Here is a 15954-nt window from a genome sequence, read left to right as displayed (position 1 = left end):
GGCCCAGTGTACTACGAAAAGTACACCAACATTTGATTACCCCTCAGAGCAAAACTGTGCACTACAGCTGATTCTTGCGCTTCGCCGTGATTATATTGTTCTTTCTGAAGCACAATAAATCTGTTTTTTCAATATATACAGTGTGTAACCTTAAATTAATTGAGAAAACGTAGTAGTCGTCACAAGCGTTTGACGTGCGCTCGTTTTCCAGAAGTTTAACAACTCGTAGCACAGAAAAAAATGGACCTGTGTCAATATGTTCGATTAGGAGTGTCTTGCTGCAACCTCTAGCGTAAAAAATGTTAATCAGAAAAATTAGAATATTGGATAGTGCATTTTCAATTCCAAAAAAATGAAGTGTACTTTGTAAAGTACGCCGGGTGCTAATTGGTTAAGAGTCTACTCTCATTGTGCAACAAGAATGCTGCTATTTATCAGTACCTTTACTAATTAGGAGTCAAGATACGCACGCAGTACATCATTCCTTTTTTTTTTAACATCAAATTAGTGTGCCAGCAGAGATTACACCTCAGTTTGGTTGCGGTGTGGAATGTGTTTTTTTTTTTGGTATGCAACTAAGCTACTCCCTCTTTCTTGTATTAGCTGACATTTAAGATAGCCGTACGAAATTCTTGCTCCCACCATGTATAAATCCAAAGCTATTGATGTGATTTCTTCAAAGCTACAAGAAACTGACGTGCACCTACATATGGCATCTGGAACAAGAGGCTGTGCTCTGCCTGGCATAAACTATTGTGGAAGGCTTGCCACTATGTTTGTATGGGTGGTTATCGGTAATCGATAAGACTGCACGCAACACTTAGTAGACTGAAAGCTGTCATAAAGCCGTCGGTAAAACTTCCTTCAACTTCAAAACCACTGAAATGTCATCTATGGTGGCAACCTATTTACTAAAATATTGCAGGTTACTGAATAAAAAAAATTGTAGCTAAACAGATAAAAAAGTCCCCAAATTCAGCAACAAGACCACTACATAGCAACAGTGATGACTATGCAGTATTTTCTCACTCGCCATTGCTACTCTCCACAAGAGTGGCCTCTCCTGGCTGTATACTCTCAGCAACTTGGTGCAGGGCAGCAAAAGCTAAGGGCCACATCAGGCAACTATACTCCATCTCAGAAGTTCCCTTCAGCACTGTGGAAGCTACAGTGCCCCTTAGACAATAGGAAGGGCGAAAATCCCTTGCGATGTATTCATCTGCGCCGCGTCATCTGCTAAGCGTCCCCATGGCGTCTGCGCACACGTGTTAGGTGTGTAAAGCGAGCAGACGGCAATAAAAGAGAACATGGCTGCACCCATCGACGCTGGTGCCATCCGCCTCGAATTCATCACGTCATGGTTGTGCACTGTGTGGCCCGTAAGTTCCAAATTGATGCTTGTATCTGCTTTACGTTCATTTCCTGACGCTTCGAAAGCAATGTATTCGTGACTACATTGCGCTATTTTCATGAACCGTTATCAAATGCTCGGCACAATAGGCTTAGCAGGCGTGGATAAACAAGTCTGATCTCGCCAGTAACGACAAAACATACCTGATGCTTTCTCCTCATCGTGAGATGGCACAAAGCGATGGCTCATTTCACATTTATTTCTTGCGCTGTGGGCAAGTAACAAGCGCAACTTCGGAGCCAAGCGGGCGGTCGCGTCTGCATGGGCGCTGCCATGTTGATTTGTAACCACAGTTACCGGCGGTTACAGATACAACAAAGAAATACAACGTAAATGCGATGAAGAATAAACATATCGCGCATTGATGTGATGTAACAGGTGCTAAACAAGCGCAAATGTCTCAACCCTGCGAAATGTAAGGTAATTATATCTGGAACTATATTTTGCTGTGCAAGCATGTGACTTGCTTGCACCCTATAGCTTTGGTAGTGCTGAACGGTGTGTCCTCCATTTCCCATCTTTAATCACTCTCTGTAAGGTGCCGATTGTATAGAAGCATTGTTGAAGAATCAGTGACACAGAAAGGGAATGTCACATGCTTGCCCATTACTAGTTGGGTAACTTACTAATATGGGCTTGAAACATTTGGAACTGTAAATTCACAGCTGAAAAAGTTTTCTCACCAAAACAATGCAAAAAATTAAAAGCCTTGGAAAACAACACTTACATTGACGCATGAGCTCATACACTCTGGCTGGGCAACCAGGAGGACACTCCATTCTATAGCCAGACTCAAGCATGTGGTAAACATCTGTTAGGTCCACACCGGGATAGGGCGACATTCCGTAAGTAGCGATCTCCCACAGCAGGATGCCAAAAGCTGCATAATCGCAAGTGATAACAGTCAGGTGAGAGGCCAGAGCAGCCAGAATGCAGACTCGCACAAGCCCATAATTCATAAGCCCACAAGTTCAAATCATCCAGTACTAAAGTTTGTACGTGGAACCAGATCACCTTTCCATAATTAAACGCTTCACTAAAGAACAACCAAAGTTGCAAAACTAAAGAAGCGAGCAAGCCTAATTAAAATTTTGAATACACTTATCTAAAACAGGAGCTTTCAAACTGCATTTCATAGATCCCAGGAACTCCACAAATAACTTGCGAGTGGTCTGAACAAATCTTATTCCATCCCATTAAAATTCCAACAAATGGCCACCAAGCAAAAGTTATTCTGTGTATTTCATCAGCAATAGAAGTATGGTCACAAAGATCCTCACGAAAATCAAAGCAAACTGCTGGCTTACCCCAAACGTCTGACTTAGTAGAAAATTTGTTGTAGGCAAGGCCTTCAGGGGCAGTCCACTTGATAGGAAATTTAGCGCCTGCATGAGCGGTGTATGTGTCATCTCTCATCAGCCGGGCAAGGCCAAAATCAGCAACCTGAAAATGCAGAAGGTAACACGTATGCATTAGAAATGGCACTACATGTAATGTGAATGTGCTTTGGTCATTTGTTACTTTCACACACCTTTGTCAATTAAAGGAAACTAAACAAGCTTCAGGGACAATATTTTTAACACTCACAGCCCTCTGACAAAAAAAAAATGTACAATTAAAGGGGGCCTGCAACACTTTTTCGGTATGGTCAAAAAACACTGCCGATCAGTAGTCAAGGCTCCTGAGAACATGCAAGCCAAACATTACACTGTAGTATGCGGCCTGGAATTTATAATTCCCAGTCAGCAAGAAATCGCTCGTCTTCTTTCGACAAATGATGCCATAAACCCAAATGACCTTGCCAGAAACCCAAAATCCATGGCCATCGGCTGATTTGAGCATTGTGAGCTGCATAGTGCACGGACGCGCGCTCGCAATCACACTGAAAGTGAGCTGTGCATTTAAAGAAAAAAAAAAAGAAAGGAGAGAAGAAAGAGCTCAATATAATGACGCATGCTGACAAATGGACGTAGCTTCTTGCCCCCTTGCAGGGGTGAAACGGCTGAAACTAAATAGGGAGCAGTTTTTGGAGCAGCAAAATTTCAATTTCGGAGCAAAAGAACCTTGACTTGGAGCGGTTAATGGCATTTATTATGTCGTCCTAGGAGCTTGAAAAAACAAATTTGTAGCAACTTGGGGGGACAAGTACATATTCAGCCTCACAGCGAAACGGCCGTCAACCGCTACCCCAGTCGTAAAGCTAAGCCTAAATGCTCATGTGGCCCACAGCCGACACAAAGCGACGCCTCTTACGTGTATCAAAGCACTCGTTGCATGTTTTGATTACAAAACCGAAATATTACCATGTATGAAAACTGCCACGCGATTGCCGATGCGTCATGAGCTACGAATAAAGCGCTGAAGTGCCCATTAATGTCGTTTAAACTGGTTTGAACACTCACGAGCATGAATTACCAGCGCTCCGCGCGTTCCATCGCCCCGGGTCCACAAATCGTGCAAGTTTCATGGCACACACTAGAAGACGAGTCTTTAGTACTGCTACCACGTGGATGTGGTGTGTGATGGCTTCGTTAAGTGCAAAATGCAATGCAAGCTTCCTAGTCTAAGTAAATAAACTAACTGCTGATGGGGGTAAAACGGGAGCGGGTTGCATTCGTTCTGGCCACTCGCGGAACCCTATGACGTCTTTCACGAAACTCCTCGGTTCCACGAAACCCAGTGTGAAAACCCATGCGCTAGAGCATCGCGGAGACATGTCACATGCAGGAAGCTAACTGACGCTGCGTTGAAGCAACAGGATACTCGCCCATGGCAAATGCGTGCGTAGGTGACCACACGCAGCAGAATCGACACGAAAACCGCAGCGACCGGAAGAACACGCTAAGCACAACAAAGAACATGAGATTCAACCCCGCCACACATGCCACTCGGTAGTTTTCGCTAAGCGACAGTAGCACCAGAACACACAGCCTAGCAAGTAAGCAGCACGCTCAGGGCACGGCAGCACAATTTTGCGGCATCACGTGTATTTACAACAGTCCAGAGGAGATTATGGCTGTGCTATGGTAGCTTTCATTAGAAAGGTGCACAGAAGAAACACGCTTGGGCGCGTCTAATGTGTTCTGTGAACTTCTTATTTCCTTGGTATTCCTAGCGCTGTTTGGAAAGTCATGTCAACTCAGCGTTTTTTTTTTTTTCCCCACCGAAGCTCACATGAGCATCAAAAGTTTTACTCTTGAGGCTGTTTTGGAGCAGTTTGGCGCAATTTCTGTGATTTTATGCTTTTGGAGCAGCTTGGTGCAGGAAAACGGAATCGTACCAAAAGTGCGCAATATGCGCAGCTGTCTCACCCCTGCCCTTCTCATCCCCTTCTCTAAGGCTTTCCAGTGCGCTCGCTGGTACGAAAGGAGAGAGAGAAAGCGCTTAAGGCATGCGACAAATCCCTGTAACTCCGCTCGTACTTGATGGATTCTAAAAATTTTTGTGGCAGTCGATTCGTGAGGCAACAAACTCCGATAGCGAGGTCATTTGATTATTACTTGGAAAAGCGTTGCAGGGCCCCTTTAAATCTCAAAACTATAACAAAGCCAGTCAAATTGGCAATTTACTTCTTTATACCAAATATTGTTATACTGAAATTCTGTCTCTTATGCACAGAGTAGTCGCCGACAAATAGTTCTTTTCTACATGGAAGGTGCCCCAAGAGATGTCCAAGTAAGAGAACACGGAAAAAAAAAAATCATTTCAATAACAAAGGGGAAAAATAAATTTTGCTGAACCTGGGAGCCAGTGACAGCATTTACAGTTTGATGTCACACTTAGAGAGTCTTAATCGTACCCGAAGACCGTTCATATCTTATATACCCGTCATTGGCAGAAAAACTACGGGTGACTAAATCAACCACTTCACTGGCCCTCCCCATCATTAGCATTGCCTTGCTATTAATATCTTTGCATTTTTTTGTTCTCTTGTGAATCTATTTGGGGTCTGTGCTACTTTTTTTCCCTACTTTTCTGTGAAAATGAACAGAAGCTTATGACAATTCACCATAGTATTCAAGTAAAAAGCTATCAAATTTGTGCAGGCATGTAGGAACTTGTCAGCACAGTGCAAGTTCCGACATGCCCCCGGAGTGTCCGAGAAAAGCATTTGCTCTACTGGTGGATCCAGAAAAACAGTGCGTAACAACACGCAGCAATCAACAGGAAACTACTTCGGGGCTGGACTACAGCACATCAAGAGCTCAGAACAAAGGTTGCAGTTTATCAGGGAGCTGCGTTCAAGGTCGCCACCAGTGACCTACGAGTGCATCCAAATGAAAGCTATCAAGAGAGTGTGTGCACCTTTGGGCTTTGTCTCTATCATGGTTATCCGCTTTGTGAAAATAATATACTTGAACCCCACAACGAAGCGATTTAAGCTCTCACTTGAACTCTGTTTGAACGAGGTTCAAGCGTACACTACACAAGTGCAACAGTTGGCCATTTTTCAGGTTCAAAAATATACCAGAAGCATTGCTCACTGACATGGCCGAGAATGGAGCAAGATGTACTGTGCAACACTCGTGCATGTCCAATCTGCCAGAAAGCTAAGCTGTGCAGCCGGTTTACATATGGTCAAACTAGAACAAATTCAAGTTTTTCCGACGTTAACATGGTAACATGTACGGTAAGTCTGTACAGTACTAGGTGAAAAGAGGGAGAGGGTAGGAGTTCTGTGGCACTCCAGAAAAGCTGTTCGAGTTCCCAAAGGCCAGAAAGTTTGACCTTTGGTATGGATAATCCTGAACTAATTTAGAAAACACACACACACAAAAACAAAAACAAAAACACATAAGGCACTTACTTTCACAAGGTGACAGTCTCCTACAAGGCAGTTACGTGCTGCCAAATCCCGATGAATGAAGCTTCGGGCTTCCAGGTAAGACATAGCAGAAGCAATTTGAGTTGCCATGTACATTAGCACTACAGCTGTAATTTCTTCTCGTGAGCAGTTGCGTAGGTACTCCAAGAGGTTCCCATGGGCCATGAACTCTGTGATGATGTAGAAGGGTGGCTCTCGTGTGCACACCCCTATAGGAGAATTATTGAGAAAATAAGGGAGGCGACATAAACTACAGCAGTTCGTACACAAACATCCTTACTCTTCTACTATACAGTATAATCACAATAATTAAGAACCTCTTCATTTGAATTCACAAATAATTCAAACAGCACAAGTAGTCCAGACTAACATATGTATTTTAATAGAAAAAGAAAAAAACGCCAAGCCTGTGTGGAAAGCGCAGCACAGTCACAGCGAAAGCTGGAAGAGCGGCATTTCCTTGCTTTGTGTATTTTTATTTTAAAGGACCCCTGACACCAAAATTGAAACCTCGAGATGTTTTTGTTGTTTGACTTTCCTGTATACGGGGACACATCTGACTGATTATTAGTGACGAACGTTGCCTTTAAGATATCTTAATTTGGTTTTAAAAGTAAGCGTGAGTGCTCATTTGAGTTGGCTGCACCTCGCGTAGATAGAGTAAAGCAAGTATTGTGGACATCGCCAAAGGTTTGAGGACGACGACTGGCACCCGGTGAGGCCTATTGTTCCGCACCCCTCTCGCTTTGTTATCGGCTCTCAAGGTAGTTTTCGTGAGGGGACACGCGCTTAACAGGTTTAACCCATACCGAGGCACCCACACACTTTCAATCTCTACCGCACGCGGGGCCCCGATTTGAAAACCGCGCTTTCAACGTCACCACAGCTTGAGTGCACGTGGTCTCTGACGCTCCCCTGCATGGGGCGCTAGTTTCTTGTGGTTTTTAGGCGGGCGTTTTGAAGTGACGCTAAAATGTTCACAATTAACTACGCTAGAATTAGTTATACGATACGCTAGAGCATTTACAATTTAACTTAGGGATTACCAGACACAAAGCTACAAATTACAGTAAAAAAGTCACCAACAAAAATTTTGCTGTCAGGGGCATACTGCAACAAGTGGGAATTCTGTTTGTGTTGCTGCTGTTATTGTACGGGGAGGTGGGACCAGTCAAGCTGCCTATAAGCAGCTTTTATCCCACCATCCTTGCTGTGTATACATGTTTTGTAACTATGTGGCAATAAACTTTGAAACTTCGAAACTTCTAGAGCCCGTTATAAACTCTCTTGGGACAAATACACTAGCAACGTACCCACTACGCCATTATTCGTCATTCTTCGGAGAAGCGAGGTACCATCTGTAAGGCATTTTGTGCACTTTGTTGATGCGATGGCTGATGACGATGAAGAATTATGGCTGAGCCCTTTGTGATGGGTTGGAAGCTAGTTATGACCCACTAGTTATGTAATTCGCATTGTGTGACCCCCGGTCGTTATTTCACTTGCCCGACCACGCTATATAACATATGTTAACGTGTGAGAGAGAGGGGGGGGGGGACTTTATTGAAACCCTGAGGAAATGGATCATGGGGGCCTTATGGGCCTCCTTAGCAACCAATAGAAGCGCACTTGCGAGGAACCCACTACGCCATAAATCATCATAATTTTTGTGAAGTAGGGAAGCAGCCACTATGGAATTTTTCGTCATTCTGCAGAGAACCGTGGTACCCACTAAAAACATGTAGGTAATGCATTATGTGCACTTTGTTGATTCTGTGGCTGATGAGGAATCATGCCAGAGCCCTTTGTAATGGGTTGGAAGCATTCAACAACCCACTCGTTGCGCAAGTCGCATTGTGAGACGCCTGGTTACAGAATTTGCGTTGTGTGACACTTGGTTGTCATTTTACTCTTCCACCATGCTACATTACATATGTTAATGCGGTTCCTTCCGCTGGCACCCAATTTGAGTGTGGCAAGCTGGCTGTGCACTGCTTTATGAGCAATGTTTGGTGATTACCACAGGCTGTATTGCTGGCTTGGATTTCTTTCATCTGTCAAAAATGCTAAATTTCGTAGAATGTACAGGCGCCCAAATCTTTACTTAGCGTGCACAAGCGGCGACCTTTCTGTGCGTCAGCACCACATGACAAAGCACATTCAGCTGGGCCCATCATCTGCTAGCCTGTTCCTACTTAAGGACGACACTCTATATTACCATACTTCAGACGAACTATGGTCTTCGGCTCCTCTCATGATAGGGGCCGCGTGGCATATCTTAATTTTTTTTTCCCTTGGTTGCTTACTGCAATGTTCATATTCGGAACACCAAATACAAGCAAACCCACTTGCCAACTCACACTGCCTGTTTGAAGTGCGCTGATACAGGATGACACCCTTAAGAAGGAACAGCCTTGCAGACGATGGACCCAGCTGAGCACGCTTTGTGGGAATGCACTTACCCTTGCCCTGCTTAAAACTTGGCTCAATAATATGGCGCTCAGGTACAGAAAAGTCGCCGCTCAAGCATGCTGGCCAGCTGTACCATTTAAAATGGTTGAAATGTACTGAAATAAGGGAGGCTTGTTTGCATGTGCATATCTTTTGTTTTTGTTCCTCTTCTAAGTTAACCCACTGGATATTTCAATCAATCCCAATAGTTCCATCAGGTTAATGGAAGGTGGTTGTAGTACATATCAGTTGTTGTGAACATAGGTCGGCAAACTCACTCATGAGTCGACTCACTCAGACTCAGATCGAGACGTGAGTCTGAGTCTGAGAGAGTCCGAGTGAGTAAAGTTTTTGTGAGTCTGAGTCCGAGTGTGTTCGGTTGGGAAAAATTTTGGTGAGTCTGAGTCCGAGTGAATCCGGTTGAGTAAAATTTTGGTGAGTGAGTGAGCTCCATATTTTTTGCCGACCTATGGTCCTATCTACTCAACTTTAGCATCACTGTCAGCCCTATGTCAGCTCCATGTTTATACTCCCGCATACTTCAACGCGCTACCGTTCATACGTCAGCTCAATATTTATTGATCAGAGGCGTGAATTGAGGAGGGAGAGGGGGAGGAGGTGCCTTGACCTCCCCCCACAAACTTTTTCACGGGAAGTTACTGATAAAAATATCTCGTGTGAGTCCTGACTTTTAATAAAAAGGTCCTTATTGAACTGCAAACTCAGATAACTCGTATTTGAAGGTACGAGATCAAAAGGTGCTAAGTAGCGCAGCGATTATGCGAGATATTGGTGTTAAGGAGCATTGACATTATGGTAGAAAAAGGATAATTAAATGCTAACGGACTCATGAGTCGACTCACTCAGACTCAGATCGAGCCGTGAGTCTGAGTCTGAGAGAGTTCGAGTGAATAAAATTTTGGTGAGTCTGAGTCCGAGTGAGTCCGGTTGAGAAAAATTACAGTGAGTCTGAGTCCGAGTGAGTCCGGATGAGGAAAAGTTTGGTGAGTCTGAGTCCGAGTGAGCCCTGAGGGTAAGATATGTTTCGTGAGTAAGTCTGAGTGAGCTCCACATTTCTTGCCGACCTATGGTTGTGAATGCCATGGAGGGCATGGGCATTTACTGTGAATAAGTTTACATTCTCCGAACATTTCTTCTGCATGTTCCATTATACTTTTCTGATGGCGAAAGTCGAGGGCAAGTTAATTTTTTCCCTATTGTGAATTCTGTGTAAATTGAATGTGAGGAGACATAACTTCCTTATTATAAACCACTGAAGTTGTGTACAATGGGTTCAAGGGCACATAAGAATTAATCTAAAACATACAGATGCCAAACAGCCTCCATAAGCTTAAAACAGTTGCTATTTGCTCAATTGGTTACAAGTGCTTACCAATCAGTTGTACAAGATTAGGGTGCTTCATTTCTTTCATGATGGCCGCTTCTTCCAGGAAGTCCTTGAGAGCCATGGTGTCCTCCTTGAGTGTCTTAACCGCCACTGTAAGGTTGTAACGCTTCCAGAGAGCTTCATACACATCCCCATATTGACCACCACCTAGCCTATGCTTCATGACTATGTCGGTTCTGTCAATCTCCCATTCATCTGGCTCTGGACTGAGCGCAAACACTGCTGGCTTGTTGCGCTTAGGTGCCGGGTACAGCAGCTGAGTAATAAGGCCATCAGCATGCAGTGAATGATGGTGCACCAACTCAGCCAGGGTGTTGAATCGCCAGTCTGATGTGACATACACCTGCATCCCAAAATTTCATCTGGTCAACAACTTTACAATAACAAAAAAAAAAAGCACTGCAAGTGGGTCCTAAAAGAAAAACACTTTCAGCCTAAACAAAAAGTAACTACTACAGTAGACTCTCAGTAAACGAAAATCTGTTAAATGGAACAGATTTTCCTGGTCCCTTCAGGTTCCGAGATTCTACTGTATTTGAAGTATTTAGCCAAGCAACCATCAAGTTGTTACAAATGTAAATTATTTCGTGAATATGATACACATACATACATCCGTGAAAGGGATGCACCCGCAAATTGGCAGCCCCACCCTCTCCCCCTCCTCAAATTCAAAGAACAAAACATCGACGCACAGAAATATCAATGAATGTCTTTCAATTAACGACATATTTAAATACCGTATTTACTCGAATCAAGCCGATGTTTTTTCCGAAAAAACCATGTGCGAAACTGGGGGGGGGGGGGGTCGGCTTAGATTCGAGTACAATGATTAAGTTTTTTTGGTTTTTTTTTCTGGCCTTGCGAATTTTGGGGGTCTGCTTAGAATCGGGGCTGGCCTAGATTCGAGTAAATACGGTAAAGGATTTCTGTGTTAAGAGATTTAAAATAACAATGCAATAAAACGCCACAGATTGCACGAAATATAACTTCATCCACAAATGTGAGAGCACACCAAGCATAGGCCGCCATGGCAGCGATAGCGAAACTGAACTGGCAATTGCGTGGCTTCCATAAAAGAATGAATAAATTCATTATGAAAAAGACAGTTCGCTTTTGTGGTGGTGGGCAATACAGTCGAACCCACTTATAACGATCCCATATATAACGATCTATCGGTTATAACGACCATATTTGGGTGCACTTACGATTTTCCTATGCTAACCATTGAAGCTGCGTCCACATATAGCGTCCACATATAGCGAACATTTTTCAAGGCCTCCTACTTTACAACGAACACTTCAGACACGGTCGCGGTAAAAGTATGGCGCATACGAAGCGAAAAAAAGTTAAAACAGGCCTTCTAAAGCGTGAGAGGGGCGCGCGCTCGCGCGTGCCCCGCTCCAGTTTACTCGCGACTAAGATATCCCAGATCGGCGAGCACCGCACGCAGATTTCAGACGCTACGAGCGAGGTCGCTCACTCTCCAGCCTTTTTCTTCAGTGGCAGAATGGCAGTCATGAAAAAAAAAAAAAGATAGTAGGCAGCATGAAGCCTTGCGGTCAGCCTTCGCACGGTGACCTTTCCTCTCTGCAGCTACGACCGCCTCCGATGAATCAAACAATGCCTTGGAACGCAAGGAGGCATAAATGCAAGAAGTGATAACCGCGATAACTTTCCATCGCATAAAGGTTCACTGCGTCCCTAAACTCGTCGTCGCCACAATGTGCCGTAAGTCTTTTCGGTAACGGCAGAGACCGGCCGATCGGTGATTACGACTTCCGCGCGATTGCGGCGATACCTTCGCGGATAAGCATCAGAAAAGAACGAAGGCGAGGTGGCGGCCGTCGATGAACGTCCCATTATGACTTATAGCCGACAACCTTATCACAGTCATCTGTAGAAATCTGCTCGGCTGTGCGTGTGGCGTACGCCGTACGCTGCGGATTGACGGCGGTACGAGCGCGCCATGCTGCCGTTCGCAAGTTCGCCGCCGCCGCGTCGTGCGAGACCGCTTTAAAGTGCGCATCGCTTTGTAGAAACGAAAGTAGCTCGCTCTTGGCGCAGCCACCGAGAAACGTCGATGCACTGACAGCGAGTGTATACTGTGTGTTTGACTAGGTGACGATTCAAGTGCGCCGCGCATCGTCGTGCAGGGCCGCGAGAGCATCGCGGAGACGTAGAGTGCGCGTTGCTTGCAAAATGCTTGTTTTCGCCGCGTTGAACGAAGAGGCTAGTCGCCGTACCCGTGCACGGTCCGGAGTGAAGCAAGCACGAAGAACGTACAAGCGCGCGCATACGGCATACAGCAAGCGGCCCGGCAGTGACTGACTCCGCGAGCAGAGTAGGTGACGCACTGCACGCAACTAGCCAGGGATGATCGGCTCCACGTGGCAGTACCGCGCTTTGGTGAAACGGTTAATTCACTCGTGAGCACGCAGCGGGCGTCGCTTCACGACGCGAAAAGGCTTAGCTTGTCACCGAAGGGGTTGTTAGCACTTTAATAAAAGTGCAAAGAAAAAGAAAACTGCTTGGCTGCTAAGCGCACGTTTCTAAGTGCGAGTCCATATACAACGAACTACTGATACAGCGACCACTTTTCGCGATACTTTCGAGTTCGTTATAAACGGGTTCGACTGAAGTAGGTTATTCAAGTAGAGGTAATGCATGAAAACATTAGTGGAGGAGAGTTCCTCGGCACACTATGAAGGTTGGCAGTGCTCCCTAAAGACAGAAATTTGGGCACTACTGGGGTAAGAGGCAACAATGGTTGTAACAGAAACAAAATCTGCACATGTGGGTCCTGTTTAAAAGGAAATGTGCCAATGAATATTTCAAACTGCAGTGCTGCGGCTCCAATTTCATGCTTGGCTCGAGGCAGCAGTAAGAACAGCTGAACAGCAGCAGCAAGAAGCTATGAGAACATTGCCTTGCTTTGCAAAGCTGCTTCATAGGTTTCAGGTTCAGCCATTCTCAGGGATGCAACAGCCAAAATAGGATTTGGAGCAATTTTTGGAGCAGCAAAATGTTGCTTTTGGAGCACAAAAATCCAAATTTGGAGCAGGTTACGAAAAAAAAACTGAATTTTTTAGCCCGAAATCCCAAATCTGGAGCAGTATAACAAAGAAGGCTTATCTTTAGAAAGGAAAACAAAAATATGTAAAAACCATTCAACATCAGCTAATTCGTGCACAGTGCACGTGAACACCGCTATTTCAATATAAGCAGTGTTTTGAGCCACCCCACAGTGCGAACAATGACTAAGTTACATTAGCATTTGCAGGACCTGTCGAATAATTCGACAGGCACTGGAAATGCTAATGTGGACCTGCGAACCTGGCAACATGAAAATTTGGGAGATTCGTAAAGCAGGAGCAAGTGGGGGTAGCGAAAAAAGAAAACTGGCATACGCTTTTGTCTACTGTTTCTCAAGGCCACAGAAACGCCATACGCAGCAGCTCCAAATGATTGCCAATAATTTTATAGACGTCGGCGATCATATTAGTACTCGTAATTACACGGCGCGTGCACGTATGAGTAATTAAGGAACAAAATGTGCTGTGTCCCTGACAGCTAGTACTAATAGCCTGTTCTAAATCTCAGTATGCTTTTCTGCAGGACACCAGTGTACTGCGGCAAAAGTGGCTTAAAAGAGTTCTGCACGCAATAAAACAAGCATCAGGAAAATTGATAACTACTGTCCTTTTCTATTGCGATACATACATGGACACTCTCGACGAGTTTTCCCCGTCACCTCCCGTGTAAAGTCCAAATTGATAACATATCCCTGTGCATAGTATGTTCTACCGCGGGTAAAAGCGCGCGAATGCGGGCGACGAACGCGACTGAAGCAGATATCAAACGAGCCAGCCCATCTCCGTCGCTCGGAGGGCGCATGCGATAACACCACTCCGCTCGGGAAGCCTGCCATCAAAGCATAGGGGGGGGGGGGGGCGGGGAGGCTGTCGCTCGAGTAGCAACTTTGAACTTTCATTCTAAGGCCGCGGTCGCGATCACTGGCGCGCGCGCTAACTCAGCAGCCATCAGCGGGCGGCTCATATATCCTGCTACGTGCTGCATTCTCAATGCGAAGACACTGTGCAGAAAGAGCATCATTCCCTGGAGCGGCCGTATTCTCTTACACCAATGTTTTGTAGAGTTACACAAGATCGGATACCAAAGAATTTGCTGCCAGCCTCACTTTGTACAACATTACAATTTGTAGCTATCGCATTCATTGCTTCGTCCTTGCGATGAAACAGCTTTTTTTTTTCTTTCGCAAAGGGTTAGGGTTAGGGTCTGCGCGTCTGTATTGGATGACGATGCCCACACTGCAGATGACCAACGCGGCCTCCATTTCTCGCTCAAATTTGCGCAACTGAGAAAATTTTAAGCTGGTCGGGCATTTTGGCGCAGCATGGCGCAATTTTAACCAATTTCACGGTTTTGGCTCAGCTTGGCGCAAAAATAAGGAATTGTATCAAATTGGCGCAACTGGCGCAGCTGTTGCATCCCTGCATTCTGTAAGAAGGTCTCTGGCATATTAACTACAACACTCACCTTCCCCTCAGAGTCCTCGTTGATGCGGTAGTGGTAGACTCGCCCTTCACAGCGCAAGGAAATAGAACGCTGGCCAGGGCTGGACTCGGACTCGCGCACCAGAAAGCTGCCATTGATGCCACTGCTGAGCAGGTACTCGGCTGCATTACGTGCGATGGGCCCATGGTACCAGGAATGCTTCTCTAAGCTGTTGACTGGTGTCACATAGTTGGATGGTACCCAGCCCACCTGCCCTGAGCGGCCTTGCGCCTCACACCACTCGCCCGTCCGGTTGTATGACACCACTTTCACCTGCTCTCCTGCAAAGCCAACACAAGAAAAAACATATCAGCCACCATGGAAACACACACGAGGAGCAGAAATGAAATCCCTACCATCCTTGCAGACTATACGTATAACTTCATTCAGTAGATTACTGTGGTGAAAAGCAAGAATCACACCAAGCAAACAAAGAGGAGAAAGCAAAGCTAACTGCGGCATGTTGCACACCTAAACAATCCTAGACATGGGCAAAAGTTGAAGCAGAGCGTGAAACATTACCGCATTATGCCAGTCACACCTCCCAGAGCTGGCGAAAAGAAGTACAGCTGCCCTAGAACATTACTGAAGCATTGTAGCTATTAAAACAAAAGTTCTCTCGATGCCAGATAGCCTCGAACCGGGAGGTTCAATGATGTAATCATGTTTCTTCATAAGAAGTGCAAGCTGTAGCTGTCAGGTTGTGCATTACTTAAGATCTGTCACGCAGGAACAAGATATTATTATCATCATCAGCCTGACTGCACCCACTGCAGGGCAAAGGCTCTTCCATGTTCTGCCAATCAACCCTGTCCTGTGCTTGCTGCGGCTATGTTTACCCGCGAACTTCTTAATCTCATCTGCCCACCTAACTTTCTGTCTCCCCCTCGCACGTTTGCCTTCTCTTGGAATCCAGTCTGTTACTCTTAATGACCAGTGGTTATCTTGCCTACGTGCTACATGCCCTGCCCATGTCCATTTCTTCTTCTTGATTTCGACTAAGCTGTCCTTAACACCCGTTTGTTCCCTGACCCACTCTGCTCTCTTCTTGTCCCTTAAGATTACACCTATCATTTTCCTATTCATTGCTCGCTGCGTCATCCTCAATTTAAGTTGGCCCTCATTGTAAGCCTCCAGGTTTCTGCTCCGTAAGCAAGTACCGGTACCATGCAGCAGCTCTTGAGGAATAGCAGTAAACTACCATTCATGATTTGAGAATGCCTGCCGAATGTGCTGCGCCCCATTCTTACTCTGTAGTTACTTCGGTCTCATAGTTAGGCTCCG

The 15954-nt window shown here is 45.3% G+C and overlaps 1 protein-coding gene across 1 annotated transcript in view; it reads right to left on the bottom strand.

Moving 5' to 3' along the window:
- Positions 1-15954, bottom strand: part of LOC119402160 (tyrosine-protein kinase Abl) — a 69682-nt gene that overhangs the window by 37010 nt on the left and 16718 nt on the right. The window contains exons 3-7 of the mRNA XM_037669284.2: positions 14653-14951; positions 10081-10438; positions 6219-6445; positions 2719-2854; positions 2139-2291 (exon numbers count right to left, since the gene is read on the bottom strand). Coding sequence (XP_037525212.1) covers positions 2139-2291; positions 2719-2854; positions 6219-6445; positions 10081-10438; positions 14653-14951 — 1173 coding nt within the window. The remainder of the gene's footprint in view (positions 1-2138; positions 2292-2718; positions 2855-6218; positions 6446-10080; positions 10439-14652; positions 14952-15954) is intronic.

The sequence above is a fragment of the Rhipicephalus sanguineus genome, chromosome 1 (genome assembly GCF_013339695.2).
Source record: "Rhipicephalus sanguineus isolate Rsan-2018 chromosome 1, BIME_Rsan_1.4, whole genome shotgun sequence".
Lineage (NCBI taxonomy): Eukaryota > Metazoa > Arthropoda > Arachnida > Ixodida > Ixodidae > Rhipicephalus > Rhipicephalus sanguineus.
The sequence above is the reverse complement of the archived record's forward strand: the minus strand, read 5'-3'. Positions and strand labels throughout refer to the sequence as shown.